General features: G+C 41.2%; 1 protein-coding gene across 5 annotated transcripts in view; it reads right to left on the bottom strand.

Moving 5' to 3' along the window:
- The window catches only part of MAPK12 (mitogen-activated protein kinase 12), a 47,801-nt gene extending 27,850 nt beyond the window's left edge, over window positions 1-19,951 (bottom strand). Inside the window, exons 1-5 of one of the 5 annotated variants that reach the window (XM_061640202.1) lie at window positions 19,750-19,951; window positions 15,377-15,501; window positions 10,297-10,355; window positions 8,715-8,826; window positions 179-208 (exon numbers count right to left, since the gene is read on the bottom strand). In XM_061640202.1, coding sequence (XP_061496186.1) covers window positions 179-208; window positions 8,715-8,826; window positions 10,297-10,355; window positions 15,377-15,391 — 216 coding nt within the window. In that variant the 5' untranslated portion in view covers window positions 15,392-15,501; window positions 19,750-19,951. Of the gene's footprint in view, window positions 1-178; window positions 209-8,714; window positions 8,827-10,296; window positions 10,356-15,376; window positions 15,507-19,690 lie in introns of all 5 variants that reach the window. The other 4 variants (XM_061640198.1, XM_061640203.1, XM_061640200.1 and 1 more) reach the window with 4 other exon arrangements.
- Window positions 19,952-22,546: the final 2,595 nt, after the last annotated feature.

Genomic DNA, 22,546 nt, shown 5'->3' with positions numbered 1-22,546 from the left:
TCTTATAATCAGAATCATGATAAATACAAATTAACACTGTGCTGACGACTAGATTTCTCTATAACTCATTGTGCATTTGCTTTTTAAATCAGTCTTATCCCTCTGATTTGCTTCTGTGGGAGAACCATCTAAAACTATAGAACAAAAAATAAACCCTGAAAAGAGATATTTTACTTACCCTATGAATTATCCCTGATGAATGGATATACTGTGAAAAGCAAATGGTATTTTATTTATTTGATACTGATAAACATAGTTCACAATGAAAAGGTTTGTCATGCTGTGGCTTAATTTCTGATCAATGAAAACTAGAAATCAAGGCTTGTTTTGCCTGTCAGAAATATTAATTACACTTTTATTCTAGATTTCCTCTAAGGAGCTCAATGTGGCATCTATGATTTCTGCCTTTCCCCCACCCGTTGTTTTCTCATAACAAGGCTGTGAGTTGTGCAAATAAATAAAAAAGCACAAGGGAGTCATTTTATAAAACTGTCCAGTTCATGAAGTCACCATAATAAGAATGCAATTGGCTTATTTCACATGTAATGCTAAGCCAAACCATGGCTCGGCACGAATGTATGGGCTCCTGGAGAGGAGACTGTGTTTGCTTTGCTCTCTTCTGGTCATGCTGCTGCTGCCCTATCAACAGAGCCATGGTTTGGCTTATCCTGTTGTCCAAACCTAGGCTTGTGGTTTCTCCTCCAGCCAAACCACAAGCTGCGAACCCAGAAGAAATTTACATTGCAACTCATGGTTTGTGTGGAGCGAGACAAACCATAAGCCTGGGTTTGTAGAACACATAAAGCCAAACCATGGCTTAGCTCATAGCAGCAGCAGGACTAGAGGAGGAACAAAGTAGGTCAGCTCAGCTTAGTAGTGTTGCCATGTAAATGGCTGGTCTGGTGTGTTCCACTTGCCATAGAAATTGAGGATGCTTCGTAAATCAGGGATGTGTTGAAGGCAGAAATCTGAGAGATGATCAGGGAGGCAGCCCAGCAAATGTATAAAAGGGCTCAAAAAGCCCTTGAAGGAAGGGGAGGATCATAGAACAATAATTAAATGGAATGGTGCAGAGGACTGAATCTTTTCCTCAGGTCTAGAAACAAAGATCTGAGAATGACCTTTTATTATACCTGCCATTATACCTGCACTCCCTAGCTTTCTTCTCACACTCCCATTCAGCAGTGTATGGAGAAAGTGGGGTAGTGGCCCCTGGTCTAGTCTCCAACATCTGTGCCTTGGGTGAAATGTGAAAATTGGTTCTGTGCATGTATAACCGGCATGCAAGCAAAGTCTCTCCATGCAGCAGGGAACCACGGCTCAGCTCAGCTAAATGTCTTTGAGAGAAGAGTTCCCTTGGCTGTGGGGCCCTGGCATAATGTACCATGACTAGTCCCACCCCCCCATCTTGAGCATGAATATCTGAAAGACAGTGCCTACATTTGTAGACTTCTATGCATACAGGCTTCCCTCTTGCAGATGTTCTATCTCAACACCTGGATGTTGGGGTGAGGGCCTTGCATCTCCTTCAACACATGGAGGCCCCTTTGTGTGAGTAACACATCAGGGCAGGCTAATTATACAAGGGGAAATATATGTATTTTGTATTTCACTTTCAAACTTTTCTGTTTACAAAGAAAAGGATTTCAGTGTGTATCTAACTAGTCCTAAGGATTAGTCTGAAGGCACATGGTGTATCAACCTTGCTGAAGCTAAGGATGTCTGCATCTATTCAGAACTCTATGACATGGCCTTGAGCTCTATGGAAGAAAGACAGGATTGGTTTATTTACTGCATACATTTAAGTAGGGTTATGATCTAAGAAATTTCTGCTCATTTCTTTGTTTAATTATGTTTTCTTTTTCTATCAAACAAAAGTTGTACAGTTTAATGCTACAAAATTAGCTGTTGTACTTATACAATGTTCCAGAGAGTACCTTCTACATTTCTTCTTTACTTTTTGTCTAAGATCGGGCTGCCAGATTTACTAGCAACCCCAGCTGTTGATGCTAAGACAGAATTGCAAGACGGACTAAACTTCTTGTCACAGTACTCTGTAAGCACAAACTTTGTCGTCTGCAAAGCCTGGTCACTGCTAACTTTAAATATATGTAATTCAGCAAACAAACACTATTTTTATCAACATAGTCTTCAAACATAGCACAGTTCCAAAGCCAGTGGCCTTGTTTTCACATCAGAGTAAACCAAAGTATGACTTACTGGAACCATGTGAATGTACTGGCTCCTGGAGAGAAGCTCACACCCACCTGGCTCCTCCCTAGGCTTTTTAGCTCAGTGAAGGATGGCAGCTAAGCCAAGGTTTGGTTTAGTGTGTCATCCAAATGTGGGAACATGGGTTGAGATCCCTCCTGCTTAACCACAAGCTGTACCCATAGAACAAATCTTAGCTACAGCTCGTAGTTGAGGAGAGACCTTAACCATGATCCTGGGTTCAGATGACATGCTAAAGCAAATCTTGGATTAGCTGCCATCCCACGCTCAGCTAAAAAGCCTGGGGAGGAGTAAAGAGGGTCAGATCTCCTCCTTGGGAGCCAGAGTGTTTATATTATGCCATGGTTTGGCTTAGCATTAGATTTGAATGCAACCACTGTTTCTCTCTTAATTGCATAGCAGGGATGGTGAACCTCCCCCACCTCCACAGGCCATGGGAAACAATAATGTCAGGTGACTATCTTTTTTTGCATTTGAAATCACACTGTGAGGTACAGGTTGTTTCAGGTACTAATGATCAGCTGATTATCAATGCTTTCAAAACTAATTGGCAGCGCCTGCCAAACCTTGCTTTCAGCAGAGAGCTGCATCTTTACCTGACCCGCACCTGACATCATATACAATATACAGACTAAGAGGCTACTGGTGAGCTTTTCTGTATCTGGATTCTGTTTATGTTTTTGCTTTACTTAAACAGATGGCTGTTGATGGAGCATACAATTACTAGTCAGTGTTTTCCACACATTCAGCCATGTCCCAGTCTGTGTCTGTATTGGAATTGCTTTTTAATATGTTTTTAAACTTTTTTTTTTAAAAAAACTGTTTTTAAACTTTTTTTTAAAAAAAGATGTTTTGAAAGCTTTTAAAAAAGAATGTTTTTAAATATATTTCGTTTTAATGTATTTTAAAGTCTGTTTTTATGATGTGTTAAAGTGTTTTTAGTGCTTTTGTTTCCCGTCCTGGGTTCCTCCTGGGAGGAAGGGTGGGATATAAATCAAATAATAAATAAATAAAAATGTCTAGCTTATCCTTCATTTCTTCCAGGTGCTCGTCTGGAGCCTAAACAAACTTCTAAAGCTTTAGAAAGAGTGTACATAGGTAGAGGAGACTTTTTGTACAAGGAAAAAAAATCTTATCACAGGCTCATAGAGTCATATAGCAGGACAGAGTTGCTAAGGAAACATTTCTAAATAAGTGAAGTATCCTAATGGCCTAATTACAAGACGAAACAGGAAAAAATAGGCATTTCCTGCCAGCAGTCAACTCCTGCTTCTGAGAAACAAATGCATTCCAATGAGTATATGCCTTCTCCTAAACTCCCTGTTATTCGGAACAATTAAGAACATACATTTGCAGCCAGTGAATGTATCCAGAGAGACTTAGGTCTAGAATCCTAAACACATTTATTTTAAAGGATGTTAATTCTACTGAACTCAAAAGCACTTATTTCTGAATACATATGTTTAGCTTGCACTTTTAAGTATTAGACCCTGAAATAAAAAAAAACATAAGCCAAACTGAAAGAGGCTTGCTAAGGCAGTAACCCACAACTCATTGATTTGAAGGTGACTATTCTTAAATAAATTAAGGACTCCAATTCTGTGTGCTCTATACTCACATTCAAGGGCTGCACTTCGGAATGAGAATTGCTGGCAGCCGCCTAGGCAAGTCTCACTCATTTCAGTTGGAAGTAAAATCTCCTCAACTTCCACACAGTAAAGGAAGTAAAGATTTTCCATTTCTTCCTCCCCCCTGAACAACTGTGGGATGGAGTTGCTGGGGAAAGGGGAAATTGCTCAAGAGTGGGCTTGGATCCTAAGGAAAGTTAACTGAAGGATGTTCATGGAAGCAAAGTTTCTTGTGGCCTTCTGTCTCCTGCACTATATCCCACATTGTTCAGGGACAGCCCCCTGACCCTGCAAAGAGGCTTTTTTGCTGGATTCACTGGGGGCTTCAAAGAGATATCTTAGGATACAAGCCATTATCCATTAGCAATAGTGTAGAGAGAAAAACCTATTAGAGAGAGGCTATATTGCTTTGTTATTCTCACCAAGAACATAGGACTAGTATTTGGGACTAATTCACACAAGAAGCAGTGGCATGGGTAATCAGAGCTTGGAAAAGTTACTTTTTTGAACTACAACTCCCATCAGCCCAATCCAGTGGCCGTGATGTCTGGGGCTGATGGGAGTTGTAGTTCAAAAAAGTAACTTTTCCAAGCTCTGCATGGGTTGTTGCTTTAAATGCTAATGTGTGGAAGCTTCTCTGTGCAGCAAGCTGTTGTGTGTGCATAGTGGCAGTTTGGGCTGCTTTCACTATGAGACTACAAACTGAGACTGAGATAAGAAGCAACTGTGTGTAATCAGAAGGACCATGTGAATAGATAAAACTCCAGCAAATAATGTAAAAAAACCAAACCCAGCCCAGTCTATTAAGCAAAACAATAGCTTAACAGCACAAAGGTGAACCAAGGACAGTGTAAGTGGGGTTTGTGTGATCACTGCTCAGGCACAGAAATGTCCCTCAAGGTAGATAATCACCTTACTGATTTTTTTGTTCCCAGTAACTATGTTTGAAGTTGAACACCAACCAGACAACAGTTCAAACATGTAATGATGTGCGTGGCAAGTAAGGAACTAATGTCTACATTATAAGCTTCACGTTCATCCATGTGGAACTGAAGTTGATTTACTTAGTCACGAACATGTAGGTCTATACTGAAAACATCTGGATCAACAAGAGCGGCACTGGAAGTTGTATTTGTACAGGTAAAGTTTCACCGTTCTGATGTGAGACAAATATTCTCAGCAAAGCTAAATACAGTACAAAAGTATGTAGAGACAGATATCAGAGTTAACCCTAAAGTTGACAACCATGTTTGCCAAGGCCAGGTCAAGCTATCTTGTGAACCTTCTTGCTATCTCCCTGGGACTTTATCCATGCTGCCTGTCACAAAAAGTGCAGTGATCTTTTTTCTCTGTTTTCTTTTTGTTTATTGGCTTTTCGGGATGTTTTGTACAACTGTGCAATGTATGTTTCTGTTCAATTTAGCACATTCTACAGAGATGCAAGATACATTCAGAATCCAAATGGAGACAGCAGGTGAACATCACCCCCACAATCTACACCAAATAAACCAAACAACCATTTCGGCAAGAGATAGACCATTATAGAACAACAGGTTTTTCAACAGCCAATGAATAACTTGCCCTATAAAGAAGGAAGGCAATCATTTCTACTGCAGGTTACAGAAGAATTAAGGCAAGCAGGTGGACCATTCACTCTCTTAAAACAATTCCTCGGTCTTTGATAGATTCACTGAAATTGGAATGCTGTCCTAGGTTGCTGTTCTTTTTAAATCTAGGCTGCCTGGATAACTTACCTTCTAGCTATGTAACACTTTTGTGTCTTCATTTCTTACTGAGATAATGGGCCAGTTCAGACTAACATGATAGACTGTGTAATGTAGGGTAGCAAAATTGTACCTTTCCACTCACCAGGTAAGGTTGTCCCATGTCTAGGCTCATTGTGTAAGGCCCAAATTGCATGGTTGATTCCCAGATTGTATATTTTTAAGTTATACAGGACAAATAAATATTAAGACACACTAAGGGTGCTTTCACACTGCACTTTATTCCATTATTCTGACGATTTCTTTCCTGGTAATTTGCACATTATATTTGATCTTTCACACGATGCACAACCTAGCTCTGGAATTCTAATGGAATGTAGTGCAAGTTTAGCACAAATTTCCATGATAAATGATACCAGAAATAATCCGTTAGCTCGGCTGGGAACCCGGAAGAAAGCTGGAGTTTTTCACTTAGCTGCAGCTGCTCACATGACAGGCATGCCAGCATGCAGTGCATTCCCGCCCTTTAGTCACGCAGGGTTTTTTTTTTTTTGCCTGATGAACGCTGTACCGGTATCCGGCATTGGCACAGATAGCAGCAGCATTTCCCCCACACGCCCCTGTCTTGATACAACTAAAACAATTTAAAAGTCAGATCCTAAAGGGAGAGGGCTTGCATGATGATGGGATGAGATCTTATACCTCCTACACAGCGGGGAACAGTGTGCACGGGTGAGGGATGAAAACAAGCCGTGTGAAAGACAGTTGTGCGAAATGCCGGTATATCTGCTGAAAAAGCTGCTGTTTCTTAATGCAAGAGGTACTGCAGTGTGAAAGGGATTTTAGAAATTGGGACAGAAGAACTATCTTTTTAATCTGTTAAACTAATGCAAGGTAAGCTCTCATGCTCTTGGGATGGATACAAATACTACATTAAAATCCCTGTGTTTTAGCCACTAAATCTAGGTCAGGATACAGTCTGCAATCACATTTCATTTATGCTGAGTCCCCACCCCATTTCTGAAGCACACCCACAGTAATAAGATCAGACAGCACGTTTTAAAGGAAGCCCTGTCCTTTCACAACAGAATCAAAACTCAGTAATAATATAACATTTCTATCAGAGAAAATCAATCAATCAATCAATCACATAATAAAGTCTGGCCCTGATCCAGTAGTGCCCACAAGCAGCCCTCTAAAAGAAATGGCTGGTGAAGGGAAAGGACTACCCTGCTCCCGCTTCCAAACAGATGATCAGTGCTGTCTTCAAGCCCTGCTTAGTTCAGCTAGGATCTTCTAGTGCAGCACAGATTGAACTCAAGATGTGTTGCAAAGGAAAAAATTTCCTTGGCAGAACAGCTTAAGTTCACGCTCCAATGCTGAGGAAAAATGGGTGACCTGACACTGTGATGTCAGGTGATTGACAGGTGGGCAGCCCACCCAACTGTCAAAGTGGCCTGCTGAGCCAAATCCTCTTCCCCACCCCTGCTCTACACCGTGGTTTAGTGTTATGGGCAAATGCAGCCAATGGATTAGCAAATTATAAATGCTACTTGGGTTTTAAGTGCAAACCCCAATTGCCATCTTGTTCCCATGCTTTTTAACATGTGCGTGAAACTCCTGGGAGAAGTTATCTGGAGGTTTTAGCTATGGTGCCACCAAAATAGGGATGACACTCATCCCTATCTCTCTTTGCCATCTTCAAATCCCAGGAAAGTTGTGGAGCTCCTGAATAAGTGCCTAGAGGTTGTTTTAGAATGAATGAGGGCAAACAAGTTGAGACATAAACCAGGTAAGACAGAGGTATTGTGGGTGGGGAAGTTGACCTAGGTGGGTGGAAGTATGTGACCAGTCTTGAACGGCACTGAATTTCTTCTGAAGTATCACATTTGCAGCATAGGGGTTCTCATGGATTTATCACTATCTGTGGAGGCACAGGTGATGTCAGAGGCTATGAGTGCCTTTAATCAAATTAGGTTGCTACAACAGCTGCAACCTTATCTAAACAGATTGCAACTAGCCTCGTTACCCACACAATAACAACTTCGAGACTTGACGACAGTAATGTATGCTGTAAGGGCTGCCTTTGAAGGTATTCAGAAACTTCAACTGGTGCAGAATGTGGCCACCTAGATATCAGTTGAGGATCAGTGGACAGAACATATGACACTGATTCTGTACCAAGTAGGCATTTCCAGGGCCAATTAAAAGTACTGTTTTTGACATGGTTAAGGACCAGGTTACCTGGAGGACTCTCAACATTCATATGAACTTGCTTGTGCATGTAGCTCTTCTTTGGGGACTCTGCTTGTAGGCCCGCTGGTATGATCAATTCAGCTGGCAGCCATGAGAGACAGGGCCTTGTCTGTGGTGACCCCCCAACTGTCCAACTCCTTCCCTCACTAGGCTGTGAAAGGCCTGACATTATAAGCCTTTAAAACATATTTGTTTCGGGTTGCCTTAAGGTATTTTAGTGATGCTGGTTTAAATTACTGAGCTGTCATAAAATATTTTAGTGTTATGTCTTAATTACTGGAATCTAAGCTGCTGTGTTAGTAATGTTTGAATTATCTTGCCTATATTTTTTATTTGTTCTGCAGCTGTTTAGATTTTAGGCTTTATATTACTGTGTAAGCTGAGGACTATGCCCTAAAATATGGCCTATATAAGTAAAAATAAATAAATATGAGTGAACCTTGCACTCTGAAGTAAATGTAACACTATTCCATGAACATTAGCCAGATTCTCTCACAACCAGGGTTTGAAAAACCACTTCAAATCCTAATTTCAAATTCTGTTTATAAGGGTAATTCTGATCACTGCCAGTTGTGATGTGACACTATACCAGCCTTCCTCCACCTGGTGCCCTCCAGTTGTTTTTGGACTCTAAATCCCATCAGCTCCAGCCAGCAAGACTAATGGTCAGAGATTATGGGAGCTGTAGTTTAGCGACATCTGCACTATACCATTGTTAAAACAAACTATGGAAGGCCATCAGAAATTTGTGTGGGAGGGAGCCTGCAGCACAATTGTAATTTCCTAACCATGAGATCTTAGGAAAATGTTAGTGTATAAAAGAAAAGAGAGTTGGGGAGAGAGAGAGAGAGAGAGAGAGAGAGAGAGATTTAACCTTTAGGCCCTTTAACATTTGATAGACCAGGAACTGGATTCTGTCTTCAGTTAGTTTCTCATGCTTCATTATTTTACCCAAGTCTGTTCCCATAAATGGCATGACAAGATAGCTAAAAAAAAAACCCAAACATAAACTCATTTAAGTTTTTTAAAAACTAACCATAATAAAACATTAATGTTATGGAACAATAATTTCTCATAATTATTTAGCTGATTAAATAACAATGAGGTGTTATTTTGCAAGGTTTCATTTAAGGCAAGACTTATTTAACCAAACAATACAATCAGTTTATGCTTTGGCAAATGATCATACACACATCACTTGAACTCAAGTGAAAAATATCAATTGGTAATGTCATTAGTGCTGGACACAATTTTATACTAGACATAAAATCAGATTGATTTAATACAATAAGTGCTTTCACATCTGTTCATTAGAGATCATTGATAAAACAACAAAGAAAACAGGAATCCCTTTCAGAATGCTTCTTTGCTTGGATTAAGGCAGAAAACAAATGGCTTGGATCCAAAAGAGACTAGTGGAAAGGCACCTCTAACTGTGCAAGAGAGGAGGTCCACAATTTCTATTTATTGCCCCATCACCATAACCTACATTTTAAAGGGTCCCCTTTTAAACAGAATTGGCTGGGTGTTTATGTACTGTAACAGGGAGCAAAGGCCAGGAAAGCCCTTCTGTGTGTGGAGGGCTGGTCACATTTTTACGAATGCATGCTAATATCTTGGAATCTCTACCATTGTTAAAGAGGGAAATAAATATTTGTAAAGCTGTAAACAGTAATAAAATAAGGCAATTACATTGATAATTGGCCACTTTTGGCTTCTGGCGCTGCTACTGGTATGCAACTCCGAGAAAGTTGTCCACAAGGGAATGTGGCCCTCAGGTTGAAAAATGTCCCCCCCCATGCAAAAGGTTCCATACTAATTTGCACTTGAGAGAAAACCAAAAGAAAAGCCTGAGTCCATGGAGGTAATTAATTACCAAAACAACAAGATGAGTAAGGCAGGAGTATAGTCAAAGAACATAGGGGGGAAATATGTAGTACAATGTTCAGCAATACTTTGCTATGTGAACAATGTCCTCATTTTTATTTCAAGGAATCTCTACCAGAGTAATTTTCTTTAATAATGCAATGGCACTGAACTCCCTGAAACAGGAGATAGAAGTTGCATAGTTCAATTTATTTGTGGTAATTTTTTAGCTGTGAGAAAAGAGACGTACAATTCAATATACTTTTTAATGTCTAATCAGGTCATCCAACACACGTTATCATGTCAAATATTAGTTTTAATATTAGTAAATATTAGTATATAAGAACATGAAAAGTAGGTCCCATGCTCCTGTTGATCAAGTTCAGGCCTAAACACTTTTACTTATGGAAGACAATAATTCTATTGATACACATAACAAAGCAAATGAAATCAGAATCTAACTTTTCTGCACATCACATGGATCTAAATGTTAAAGTACAAAACTTTCAAAAGCAACTAATTCTCATGGAACCTATATACAAATAAGAATATATCATCCAGACTTAATATCAAGAATATTATGGACTCACAAGTCATTAAATTTATCCAGCGACATATCGGGCGTGAAGACATCTAGTAGTCCAATTACCTATGAAAGGGGGAAGGAAAACATAAGGGCAGGGAAAAACCTGGCATTTCACAATCATAAAAAAGAAAAGCACTTCATAAAACAAGGAAGAATACACACACAAAAACTATGCAAGTTATTCACAAGGGACACATTGATCACTGAAGTAAATGGTTGTATATCAGTAATGCTACATGTAACAGATATAAAGGGCTGAATCCTAATTATTCAGTGCAAGTTCTGACTGCAGAATGGAGCTTTCTACTTCCTATACACAATAGCTCTCCAACAGCCTGAGGGTCAGGGAGCTCTCAAGAATAGTGAGGTAGTGACATAGGATACATTCAGATGTAACACTGAACTATGGTTTAGCATTACGTGAATAAACCTTGTGCTCATAATTTCCTGCCTCCCCTCTCATCCTTCCATGTAGCTATAAGAAAGATACGAGGATTTCAGTTCAGCATCTTGTCTGAACTCAGACAAACTGTAGTTAGTTTTAACTATTGTTTACTGAAATAAGTAAATGTCAAACTGTGATTTATGAAGTTGGCTTGGTTCAAGAAACTGTCATTAATATTAACCACAATTCAGTGGTTTTCTCAGGTTTTTGGATGGTTCCGACCTAGCAACCCTACTCGCCGCCTGGCGCACCTCAACGAGCCGCCTCCTGGCGCCCCTCACCGCCGCCGCGCTCCATCCCCCGGCCAGGGTCGCTATGCCTGCCCGGCGGCCCTGCACCCTCGCCGCGCCTGCCGGCCTGCCGTGCGCTCTGGCCCATGCTGGCTCCGCTGCTGCCGCCGCCGCCGCTGTGCGCCCAGCCCGGCCCCGGATGCCTGCTGCCTGCCTCGGCTGGCTGGCTGGGGCTGTGCTCTTGTCCCCTCAGGCGGGAATGGATGGAGAGGAGGAGGAGGAGGAGAGAGGCTGCAAGCTGACCCCTCTAGCAAGCCAGGCCGTTTTTTCCTCGGACTGAAATGGTGCAAGACCCAAACGGCAACTTAGGAGCCGGTCAACTCCCTTAACTCTTCCCAACAAGTTGAGACATCGTTTCCTCCTCCTGATCAGCTCTCTGCGATTTGACTTGGCACCAGCTTGCGGTGTTTGGCTCTGGGCGAGAGAACCCTCCCTTGTCAGATTGATCTTCATCCTGTGTTTTTTCCTCTCCGAGCCTGAGCCCTCGAAACCTCAATGCGTTGTCACGCTGGTGATGGTGCAAAAGTAGCTGCTTTTGCCTCTGGCTACGGCCACCACTGACATGTGTCCCCCCAAGGAGAATGTGGTCGTTGGCCTGAAAAAGGTTCTCCGCCTCTGTTGCTGTTGCCGATAATGATGAATTATGTGACTTCTCACCCACCCAGAGACCCAGGGCAGGTTACAACAGATTAAAAATTCAATATTCAAAACCGTTTAAAACAAATTACGATCACAGGAATAGGAAGGGCCCTGAAAACACATATCTCAAGTGTCAAAGGCCAAGGCATCTTCAACATATTGTAACTGAGTTGTTTCTATGTTTTTGTTTAGTTTTATTGCTGAGTTTTTGATGTTCTTGATGTTTTATATGTTTTTGCTTTGTACGTTGCTCAGAGTGGCTGGGTACCAGCCAGATGAGCGACTAATAAATCGAATAAATAAATAAATAAATAAATAAATCTAACACTAACATTCTGGTTAACTGAGAACTCAAGTGAAACCCTTCAATCCCCCCTTGCAGCCTCACTCGAGGGGTAGAGGGGTGTATACAATCCCTAGGCTCATTCATGTAATGCTAAATAGTTTAGCATTACATCCAAACCAGGCCACTATACCCCAAGATCTGTGACTAATTTTGCTCCAGTTCATGACTGATGAAGGTGGGAGGAGAAAGAAGAGCGTTGCACAAAAATTATACTTCACTAGAGGCACAGTAAAAACACCTGCTTTTCCTAACATGAAATCAGTGCATTTCAAAGCCATACATACGCAGTTTACTATTCCTTGGTAAGCTTATCTGAAAATTAATACAGTATGCTTTTATATACCAAAGGCATTTTGAGGCAAGATATGTTATCTCAACTGCACTCTTAGATGTTGAATTAATTGATACATAATGAGGGCATCTCTCTGAAGTTTTAAGCATTTCACCTTTTAGTCTTATGCATTAAAATCTTAGAACAGTGAAGCCAAGTTGTTTTGGCAGTCATGGAATACCATCAATATTTTTGCCTTACACAAAGCTCTTATGCAATCAGGTCTCACAGCTTTTGCATTTCTACAATGTAACTTACATTGTGTAAAGGTGTATGCTCTACTAGAAATGTTTTTATTTGTATTTCCTTCATTTCTATGGTACTACAGGCATCACTACAATCACTTATTTCAAATTATCTTGAATCCTATCATATTCACTCTTAAATGTAAATGTACTGCCTTCAAGTCGATTCCGTCTTATGGCGAACATATGAACAGGGTTTTCATGAGGCTGAGAGGCAGTGACTGGCCCAAGGTCACCCAGTAAGCTCCATGGCTATGGGGGTTCAAATCCTGGTCTCCCAGGTCGTAGTCCAACACCTTAACCACTACACCACACTGGCTCTCATAGTCACTCTTACTCCTGAATAATTATCTCATTGGCTATAGTTTCATTCTATCAGTCAGCAAAGCTAGAATAAACTTCTTTGTCACTTCCCCATATACTGTTAACTTTGCCTACATGAATCCCAGAAAACCTATCACATATTGATACCAACAGCATACAGGATTATAATGATGGGTATTTATATTTTCCCTCTCTCATGAGGACTGTGAATCCTGGTGAATAAGAGAGGCTGTTTGCTAGCAATAACCCCTAAGGTCCACAATTTTGTTTGATTTCCCCCTCAACTGTCTCTTTTCCTAGATCTGTCAAAGTTACATTTACATACAGTGCAATCCTGTTCATATCTATTTGAGAAGTTCAGTGAGACTAGAATTGCAGGTGATAGCATGACTGGCTGCATGTAAACCTGGACCCAAACACTGAGAACAATCCTGAGAAGATACCGTTTATTTTTCATCATGGAGACTATTGGAAACAGTGCCTTATTTATTAACAATTTTAACTGAGGTTTTTGTAATAGCATAGTATTCTCATGTCATTGGTTTCAGCACAAAATGTCCTGTAACAGTTCACAGTAAACCACATGTGACCCAGTACTTGCTGAGACCGCAAGTCCCAACAACTTGAGCATCCATCAGTAACAGCAGTAAAGGATCCTTGTCAAACAAAAAATGAAAAAAAAGATAATAAAAAGAAAATAAATTAGGGGGAATAAAACCTGAAACAAAGTTGACCTAAGTACAGTTATACTCTTAAATCCTACCGAAATGTGGAAATCTCCAAATAAACTTCCTAAGGATTCCGCTGCAATGCTACTGTCGTTGCAATCTAGTCCCCTTGAACGTAATGGGGCTTAGTCCAAGCAAATCTGCATAGCGCTCAGGTGCAATGGTACCGAATATTAGTGATACTACAGCACATTTAATATTCTTCTAGATTGAAGCCACTGTATTGAAATACTGTTTGTATTTTAAAGCCTGTCTAACAAAAATCCTTTTTGTTACTGCCTTCTCATCTTTTCATTATTCTACTCAAAAGACAGTACACATTAATTCTATATAAATATTAAAAAGTCCATCTCTATTCCCTTCAAAACAAATTATCTGTTCATATATGAGATAATCTCTAGACAGGGGCAAAACGCATGTGCACAGACTAACAGACTCGTACATCTTCAGTCACCTTTTGTACTGACCTCTTTCTCCTAATGTGTTCTACATTACCGCTTATCTCTCTTGAGATTTCAAAAGGCTGTCAAACGATCAACTTAAATTTAACTCACTATCATTCTGCTAGAACTTCTACTTTCTTGTTGTTCTGTAGGGTGGATCACAAAATACATTTTTATCCTTATCTTGACTCCTCACGGCATGCATTCACATGGACAAAGATAAAGAACACAATAGTAACAGGAACTTTTATCAGTCACATTCATACATTGACATGAATCCCAGGATAACTTGCAGTGCAAACCTATACACATTTCAAGCCTAATCAGCAGCAAATCCCACTGAGTTACTTCCAGGTTGAGTGCACATAGGATTGGAGCCTTAAGGAAGTTCAAGGAAGAAACATTTACCATTGTCACCTCCGCAGTCTGCTCCTCACCCTGCTCTCCATCCCACATTGTTAGGAGAGACCCCCGAACCTCCCAGAGAAGCTCTTCATGGGCTGCATGTGGATTCAGGGCTGAGGAGGAGATGGGAAACATTCCTTCGGTGAACTGTCTGAAATGTACATATCTGGGATACCTGGGACTGAGCTCCACTGAACGCAGTGGGACTTTCTGAGTAAATATGTGTAAGATTGCACTGTTAGGATCCAAGCCATTGTATCTGCATATAAGCATGTACTTGCAGATGGGTGTTGTCGCTTGCATGAAATAAAATACTGTGTGAACTGCCCTTAATGTTTCTATGATTGTATCATCACATAAATCAAACTCATCTGTAACACTTAAGTATATTTTTGTCCTTCTCATTACTTGCATTCTAGGAATATGCAAAATGTGGAAGATTTTGTACTGCCACGAAGTACAAAATCTTGTGCAGCTAACAAGAGTTTAATTAAAGTTGCAAACAGTAGCAACAGAACAGTTTGAAACAAGAGAAGACACGTTAACTTGATATAATGGCATGATTATCCAAAGAAACAAGAACATATTCACAGACATTATGCATATGTGCACACATGCATAAACTAAGATATGTGAGGATGTTGGGGATAGTAGTAGTAATTTCTGGACACATAATATGGGCATCTTGCTATTTTTACAAGAACACCCACAGATATACATATTTCATATTATGACCCAATCTGCTTTTTTAAAAAAAAGCTAGGTGCATATTTACATATTTGAAATAATTTCAATTATGGTCATGCTACTACTCACAGTGTGCAAGAGCTAACTTTGTAAAGTGTGGGATGAGTGAAGGAAGAGAGGTTTGCTAGCATCTGTACTTACGTTTTCATGCTTCATGTGTTTCAGAAGCCGCAATTCCCGGTAGGCTCGTTTGGCAAAAAGTTCAGACTGAAACGGACGGTACAACTTCTTAATAGCCACTTTGATTCCATTTTTCCTGTCAACAGCTGAGCTTAAAGGAAATGAGAACAGAAATTTTTCGAATCAGAGCTAGACAGAAGGGTATAGCTGCATCTTGGAACACAGACAGCACGTTAATTGACTCAGCTCAGGGTGACAAAATTCAGTTTCTGTCTTCATAACTTCTGCCAGGTAGTGTGTCTTTTCCAACAGGAGGGTATGTGTGACTGGATAAGGATGGGTGAGTGCATAAGCCTACTTTCAAACCTGGCAAATTTCATTGTAGCAAGCAGTTTGCTTGTTAGCTCAGAGCTAGGACAGGAAGGTATACAGTCAGTTTCAGAAATGCATTGTAGCACATCTAGCCAAGTATTGTGTCCTGCTTATGGCATTTGCATAGGCAGCTGGTTGGCCACTGTGGGAGCAGAATTCAGAATAGGCCTTTGGTCTGATCCACTGGGGATCTTCCTGTGTTCTGAAGTCTGCTCTAGCTGGAACTAGTTCTCTGGATCTCAAAGCAAAGGTCTTCTGTCACCTCCAGCCAGCATGGCCAACAATCAGGGATGATGGAAGTTGTAGTCCAACAACATCTGGAGGGCCATAGGTCCCCCCATTCTGGCATTAGGCTAAACTGCTAAATGCCTAGAGATGGGTGGATAATACAGGTCAGCTTAAAGTACCATAGCAGTTACATTTTATTATTATATTTTGGGTGATTAAAACACATGAGGCTGGCCATAACTTTATACTCCTGTAAGAACAGTTTCTCCTATCTCAGCACAGCTGTGTTTCATGCATCTGCCCAATCCCCACAAATGCAGCAATCAGGGCCATTTGCTAGGCCGGGAGATGAGAAAATAGCAGGGGTAGGCAGGACACAACATTGTTATTGAAGACAATCTCTGCATGTAAAGTAAGGTGTGACACAAAACAGACATAAAATAGCAAACAACATGAACACCTGGAATGTGAAATATTGACAAGGGCAACTCCTATAAAATGTCAACATATGGAAAAGTGCAGTGACAAGCCAATACTCGTGGCTAAAAAGCCATTGATGTAAATGTTCAAGAGAGGTAAAGCTTATTCACACATTTTAGGACTCATTCAGATGTAAAGTTTGAACATAATAACACAGTGGTCTAACACAGAGTCAGGTATTTAGTCCACCAAGCTCAGTATAGGATATAGTGATTGGCAGCAGCTCTCCAAGGTTTCAGGAAGGAGTCCTTCCTAACCTTACAGGAGATGTCAGAGACTAACCCTGGACCTTCTGCATGAAAAGCTATGGCTCAGTGATAGAAATAGTAACCAAAATGATCCTGCAAATGCTAAAATGTAGAAATATTACACTGCAACAGGTAACCCATATTATCTAGGATCCCGCTTATGGATCTGTCCCTAGGAATGTTACATGAATGAATAGATCCTTATATTAATTCTTCCACAAGTACAGGTTCAACCGCTCACAAACTTATTTCAACAAGTGATCCTGTGAATACCATACATTGTTATCAAAGGGATCTCTAAACACTGCCACAGCTATTTTGATCCTTGCCATCATGAGAAGACATGATTCACTAGAAAAGACAATAATGCTGGGGAAAACAGCAGGGAGTAGAAAAAGAGGAAGGCCAAACAAGAGATGGATTGATTCCATAAAGGAAGCTACAGACCTGAACTTACAAGATCTGAACAGGGTGGTTCATGACAGATGCTCTTGGAGGTGATGATTCATAGGGTCGCCATAAGTCGTAATCGACTTGAAGGCACATAACAACAACAAACTCCCCACACACATATCATTCATTTCATTCATTGGCGATCACTTGTGGCTGAGTAAGATTGTCTTCCAAGATAAGGTCTTTAACGGTGGGTCCGTATATGTGGCTGGCTGCGTATAGCCTTAGCTCCACTAGTCTCTCCTTCTTTCCCTCTCTCTTCTTGCCACAAAACAGAGATGACAAGAGAGGAAAGGAAGAGAATGAGCATAGACAAGCCAGTGCTAAGACCCAAAGAGCCACATCTCTCTCCTGTGTCTAAAACCTGCAGAAAAGGGTAAAGCACACCCACAGGAAGCCATCCATAGGTATGCCAACATTTTGGAAGTAGCTTGGCAGCTGTCCTCTGAGACAGATATGGCTTAGCTGTGTCATTTTTTAAAAGGATTTTTAGACAGGAATACAAAATGAGAATGCACTTCCGTGTTGCTAACTGGCACAGCCACATGCTGATTCAGCGCTTTAGCAATGTTGGAAGTAATACCACAAAAGGAGCTGCAGTGTCACGCAGCATTCACATGGAACTTACATGATTCTCTTGGTCTGCAGTGTGGACATGGAGGATCAGTGCTGGGTTGTGGGGACTGGCATGTAAGCAATGTAAGGGAAATGGTGTCGCTCAGAAAGGCAGAACACATACAAAAGGTCTCAGGTGCAATCCCTGGCATTTTCAGTTAGGAATGGGAATCTCAGAATCTGGAGAGCTGCTGCCAGTCAGTGTAGACAATACTGAGTTAGATGGTTCACTGGTCTGACTCAATAACAAGACAGCTTCCTACGTTCCCAATGTTCTTACGAAGGAATTCAGTTTGCAGTATTTATGTATTTATGTTATTTCTACACCTTACAGGGCAAATCCTCAGAAGACAGTTTATAATATTATTATTGTTGGTATTATTATTATTATTATTATTATCATTATCATTATTTGCATTTACATCCCACTTTTTCTCTAAGAAACTCACGGTGGCATACATGGTTCTCCCTCTCCTCGTTTAATCCCCACAACAACCCTGTGAGGAAGGTTAGGCTGGTAGGCATCAACCAGCCCATGGTCACCCAGTGAGCTTGATGGCTGAGTGGGGATTCAAACCCTGGTCTCCCAGGTCCTGCTCCTGCACTCTAATCACTACACCACACTAGCTCTCTATAAAATAAAAATCTAAATATGATACAATCCCCATAAAATAGCCTTGTGTTACATAAGTACCCTCTATGATGCCACTTATTACTTCATAACTGTTTATGTTTGAGTGGCCAAGTTTCACAGCAGTTCTCAGTGGAATACAACGAACAGAAGTAACTGCAAAAACAGGCACCTGAGCAATACTCACCAAAAGGAAGCTTATCTATGTCACACAGTCCTCTCTGTACATTGCTCTATGTCTGACAGCTGTCAGCCTCCCATAGTTTAATCTCAACACCTTTCTGTGTCTGGACCATAACTGATTCTAGAAGTGTAACTTCTTTAGACTTTAAACTCACTAGTGATCAACTCTCACACAGTATGTCGGAGACAGTGAAATACTGTATGTGTCTCCCCCACAGGGGTTGTCAGCACTTAACAACTGTAGAAGAGGCAGAAATTCAGCAGGCGAAGACTAGAAATGCAAATGATGGGGGAAAGTGATCTGTGAATTCTGACATGCAGCCATTAATGACAGAAGGAATCCTGCCAGGGGAAGAAAAATGATGACACCCATATGAATGACTGGAAATCTATTTCCCAAGAGGAAATTTTGCTTCCTGTGCGCCCCACCCCCACCCTAACAGGAAGCTTTATAACACCATAGGAAGCAAGGTAAAAGAGACAGTTATTTGAAAGAAAATTTCAGAGTGTGGAGGGACATAAACATTTCCCGCTTAGCCGTACACATTTCTGAAATATTTTCTTCAAATGTATATTTCCCTACACAACCTTACACCCCAGAATTCTGTACTTTTGATCAACACACAATAACTTGGCTCCCCAGATCTTAACCTCCGCACAATCTCTCTCCCCTGCATGAAAAAGTCACGGTCACGAGATCCAGCCCTCAAGTAGACGAAATATTGGATCCAAATTCAAAGCCCACCCGCAGCCTGCGCAAAGCGTGTGTGTGTTTGTGGGGGAGGGGAGAAAATGCACGCGTCGAATACGTCCAGTTGGAAGACCTGACAGAAAAAAGCGCTTGAGGGGTGGCCAACCGGCGCCCACGCCTTTTGCTTCTGGGGAGTCGCGTGGAGCCCAGCCCCATTCCAGAGTGGGAAAGCAGACGTTCCGAGGCGGGCAAGCGACCAGCAGGAAAGTGCCTATTGTTGCCTTCCTCAGCGGGGACAGAGTCCAGAGTATTGGGAGGCTAGAGAGAGTTCCCTCCGGGGTTGTTTTGTCGGCTTCTCCTGGCCGCCGCAAAAAAAGGGGCCGAGGCGCGCGGGTCCTCCACACCCCGCCCGGCTTCCTCAGCTGCCCACTCACCAGACGGCGCCGTAAGCTCCGGACCCCACCGACTGGAGCTCCGGGTAGCAGTCCCTCACCTCCCAGACGGTCTTGGTGATCTCCTGGCGATAGAAGCCTTTCTCGGGGGAGGACATGGCAGCTTCCTTCCCGCCAGCCCCCCTCCCCGCGCCTCCAACAAAGAGGGAAGCTACGAGAGACAGAGGAGGGGCTGCCTTTGGAGTTGCTGCTCCTCGGCTTTGCGCGGGCGCGCGCGCGCGCGCGTCTCTCCCTCTCCCGTGTGTGTGTATGTTTCTCTTTTCCAGCCTCTGTTGAACGTGGCTCTGGTATCTCCCTCGCCTCCCTTCCACCATTCACTCTCTTTGGTGGGAGGAGACCATGCTGCCTTCAGTGACATGAATGAATGGAGAGGTCTCATGCCTCCTCCTCCAAGCTGTTTTCAGGGGCGATTGTGAACGTTACTGACTGTACTCACTAACTCTTTGCTCAGCCATAAAGACCGGGCAGGAGATGTCTTTTGTATCTTCACCAAAATAACCACTCTGGTTTCCTTCATTGTTAAACGTCGCGTGCGAGAGCTGCGGTTCCCTGAAAGCTGTCTTTGATTGCCCAGTATCAGCGAGAGATGGTTGTCCTGAAAGCCGCTTTCTGGTTGGATGGGATAGTTATCGGGTTATTTTTTTTAGGGGCAACAAATGGTTGTTTTTAAGTCCTGTGAGCAAGATTGACGACCTGATCTTTTGCATGTTTCTTCAGAAGTAACTTAGTCACCACACCAATACGACTTCTTAGGAGATGTACATGGGATTATAACTTTTCAAACTTTTTGACTGAACATCAGGAAAAACTTCCTAACTGTTAGAGCCATACAACAATGGAACCAATTACCTAGAGACGTAGTGCGCTCTCTGGAGGCATTCAAGAGACAGCTTGACAGCCATCTGTCGGGAATGCTTTGATTTGGATTCCTGCATTAAGCAGGGGGTTGGACTTGATGACCTTATAGGCCCCTTCCAACTCTACTATTCCATGAAATAGTGGTCAAGGAGAGTGGCAGAATTGTTGAATAAATAAGTCAATTTTACTTGAAATACTTCTGCTGATTCAAACCATCCAGTTTCCAACAGTGCTCAATTAGATGCCTCTGAAAAGGCTACAGCAGGCCACAAATGCAACATCTGTTATTCACAAATATAGTGTCTTTGTACTTGGAAGCTACACTTGGTCATGATGCCCAAGTGGAACTTGCAAATCCAAAAGCAGGATACTTTGTTTACTTGTCATTAGAGTGTTGCTATTTTTCATTCATATTTTTCATACCCCAGCTACCATTTTTTTGCCTAGGGCCTTTTTTATAGGTTCTACTTACAATACATAAACAGGCTTACTCTTAATTCTTTGAAAGTGTCTCTGGTAATTATTCTCTCTTTTTTTTTTTTTACAATAATTTTTATTCAAATTTTCATAAAACATACAAAACAAAATCATAAAACATTCAAAGACAAAAAACAAAACAAAACAAAAATGATTAAACAAAAAATAAAATGTTGACTTCCCATTTGTCGCAGATCAAATCAGTTGTAGGTCTACAGTATATAACAATCCTGTCTCTTAAATTATATTATAAAATCACTTTCCTCCAGTAGTTATCTTAATTAATCATCAAATCTCATAAACATTACTTTATTCTTTCCACAAAAAGTCAAAGAGAGGTTTCAATTCTTTAAGAAATATATCTATCAATTTTTCTCCAAATAAACATGTCGATTAATCCATCTCGTTAATAATAATAATAATCTTATTGTCATAACCATAGTCTAAATAGTCTACGGCCATACTACCCTGAACACGCCCGATCTCGTCTGGTAATTATTCTCTAGCTACACTTTATCCATTGTTTCTTTTCATGCATCTTTGTTTCCTTATCTTCCGTAACAGCTTGTCTCAAACAAATGAAGTTACTGAGTGACAATAGTAGATCAGAAACAGTCTTGTGACACCTTGAAGACTAACAAATGTTATTATGGCACACAGTTAGATTGCTTGCCATTTGTTGCTAATAGAGGAGTCCAGAAATTACACTTCACATTTTTCTACAAGTATCAAGACCATTAATGTTAAGTACGAAGTTGGTGTGACTTTTGCAAAGTTAATCCCATTCCTCTCTCTTTCACAAGCAGGGTAGCTAAGAAATGGGAAAGGGTGCATGCATTCCCCTCATTTTTTCTAATACATGCTTGTGACTTGAGTGTGGAGTCGGTTTACTTTAGATTGCTGGATTTGTGGCAGATTTTTTTTTCACAGATCCGTGACTCATTCACCATGAGCAATAGCTGTTGGTTTGCATGTCATGGTTAATCCTCATTAACCTTGCTTGTAAATGGGATGTAAAAAATTGTGATCATGGCAAACCATTGTGGTCACCAAAAGGGAGACTTGCCAGACTAAACTAAAGAGTAGCTGCGGTGACCCAGTATTTATGGGAATTGGCCCCATTCCAAATGGTCCCAGGAGAGTACCTTTGTTAGGGCTGTTTCAGACAATCTCAAACCTAGCTGTTTCTCCATGTGTGTGGGCCAAAAAGGCAGTCATGAAAAGCATTACAAAAGTGCCTTATTTTCTGTTGCACCTCTGGGCTTATAGGCCAGGACAATTTTTGAAATAGAAGCTTCATATATATATAAAAAAGGCTTGGTACAATGATTGTCTCTCTGCATGGTAGCAAATAGCACACAGTGGGAGGAAACTGCTTTAATGGAATGGGTCCTTAGTTTCTAGCAGCAAGACCACAAAACTGTCAATAGTACAGTGAAAAATAGCTGGTTTGTTAACAGTTTTCTAGCCAGCAGCCTACTTCATTAAATGCATGAAGTGGAT

The sequence above is a fragment of the Rhineura floridana genome, chromosome 8 (genome assembly GCF_030035675.1).
Source record: "Rhineura floridana isolate rRhiFlo1 chromosome 8, rRhiFlo1.hap2, whole genome shotgun sequence".
NCBI lineage: Eukaryota > Metazoa > Chordata > Lepidosauria > Squamata > Rhineuridae > Rhineura > Rhineura floridana.
This window is presented reverse-complemented; position numbering and strand designations above follow the sequence as displayed.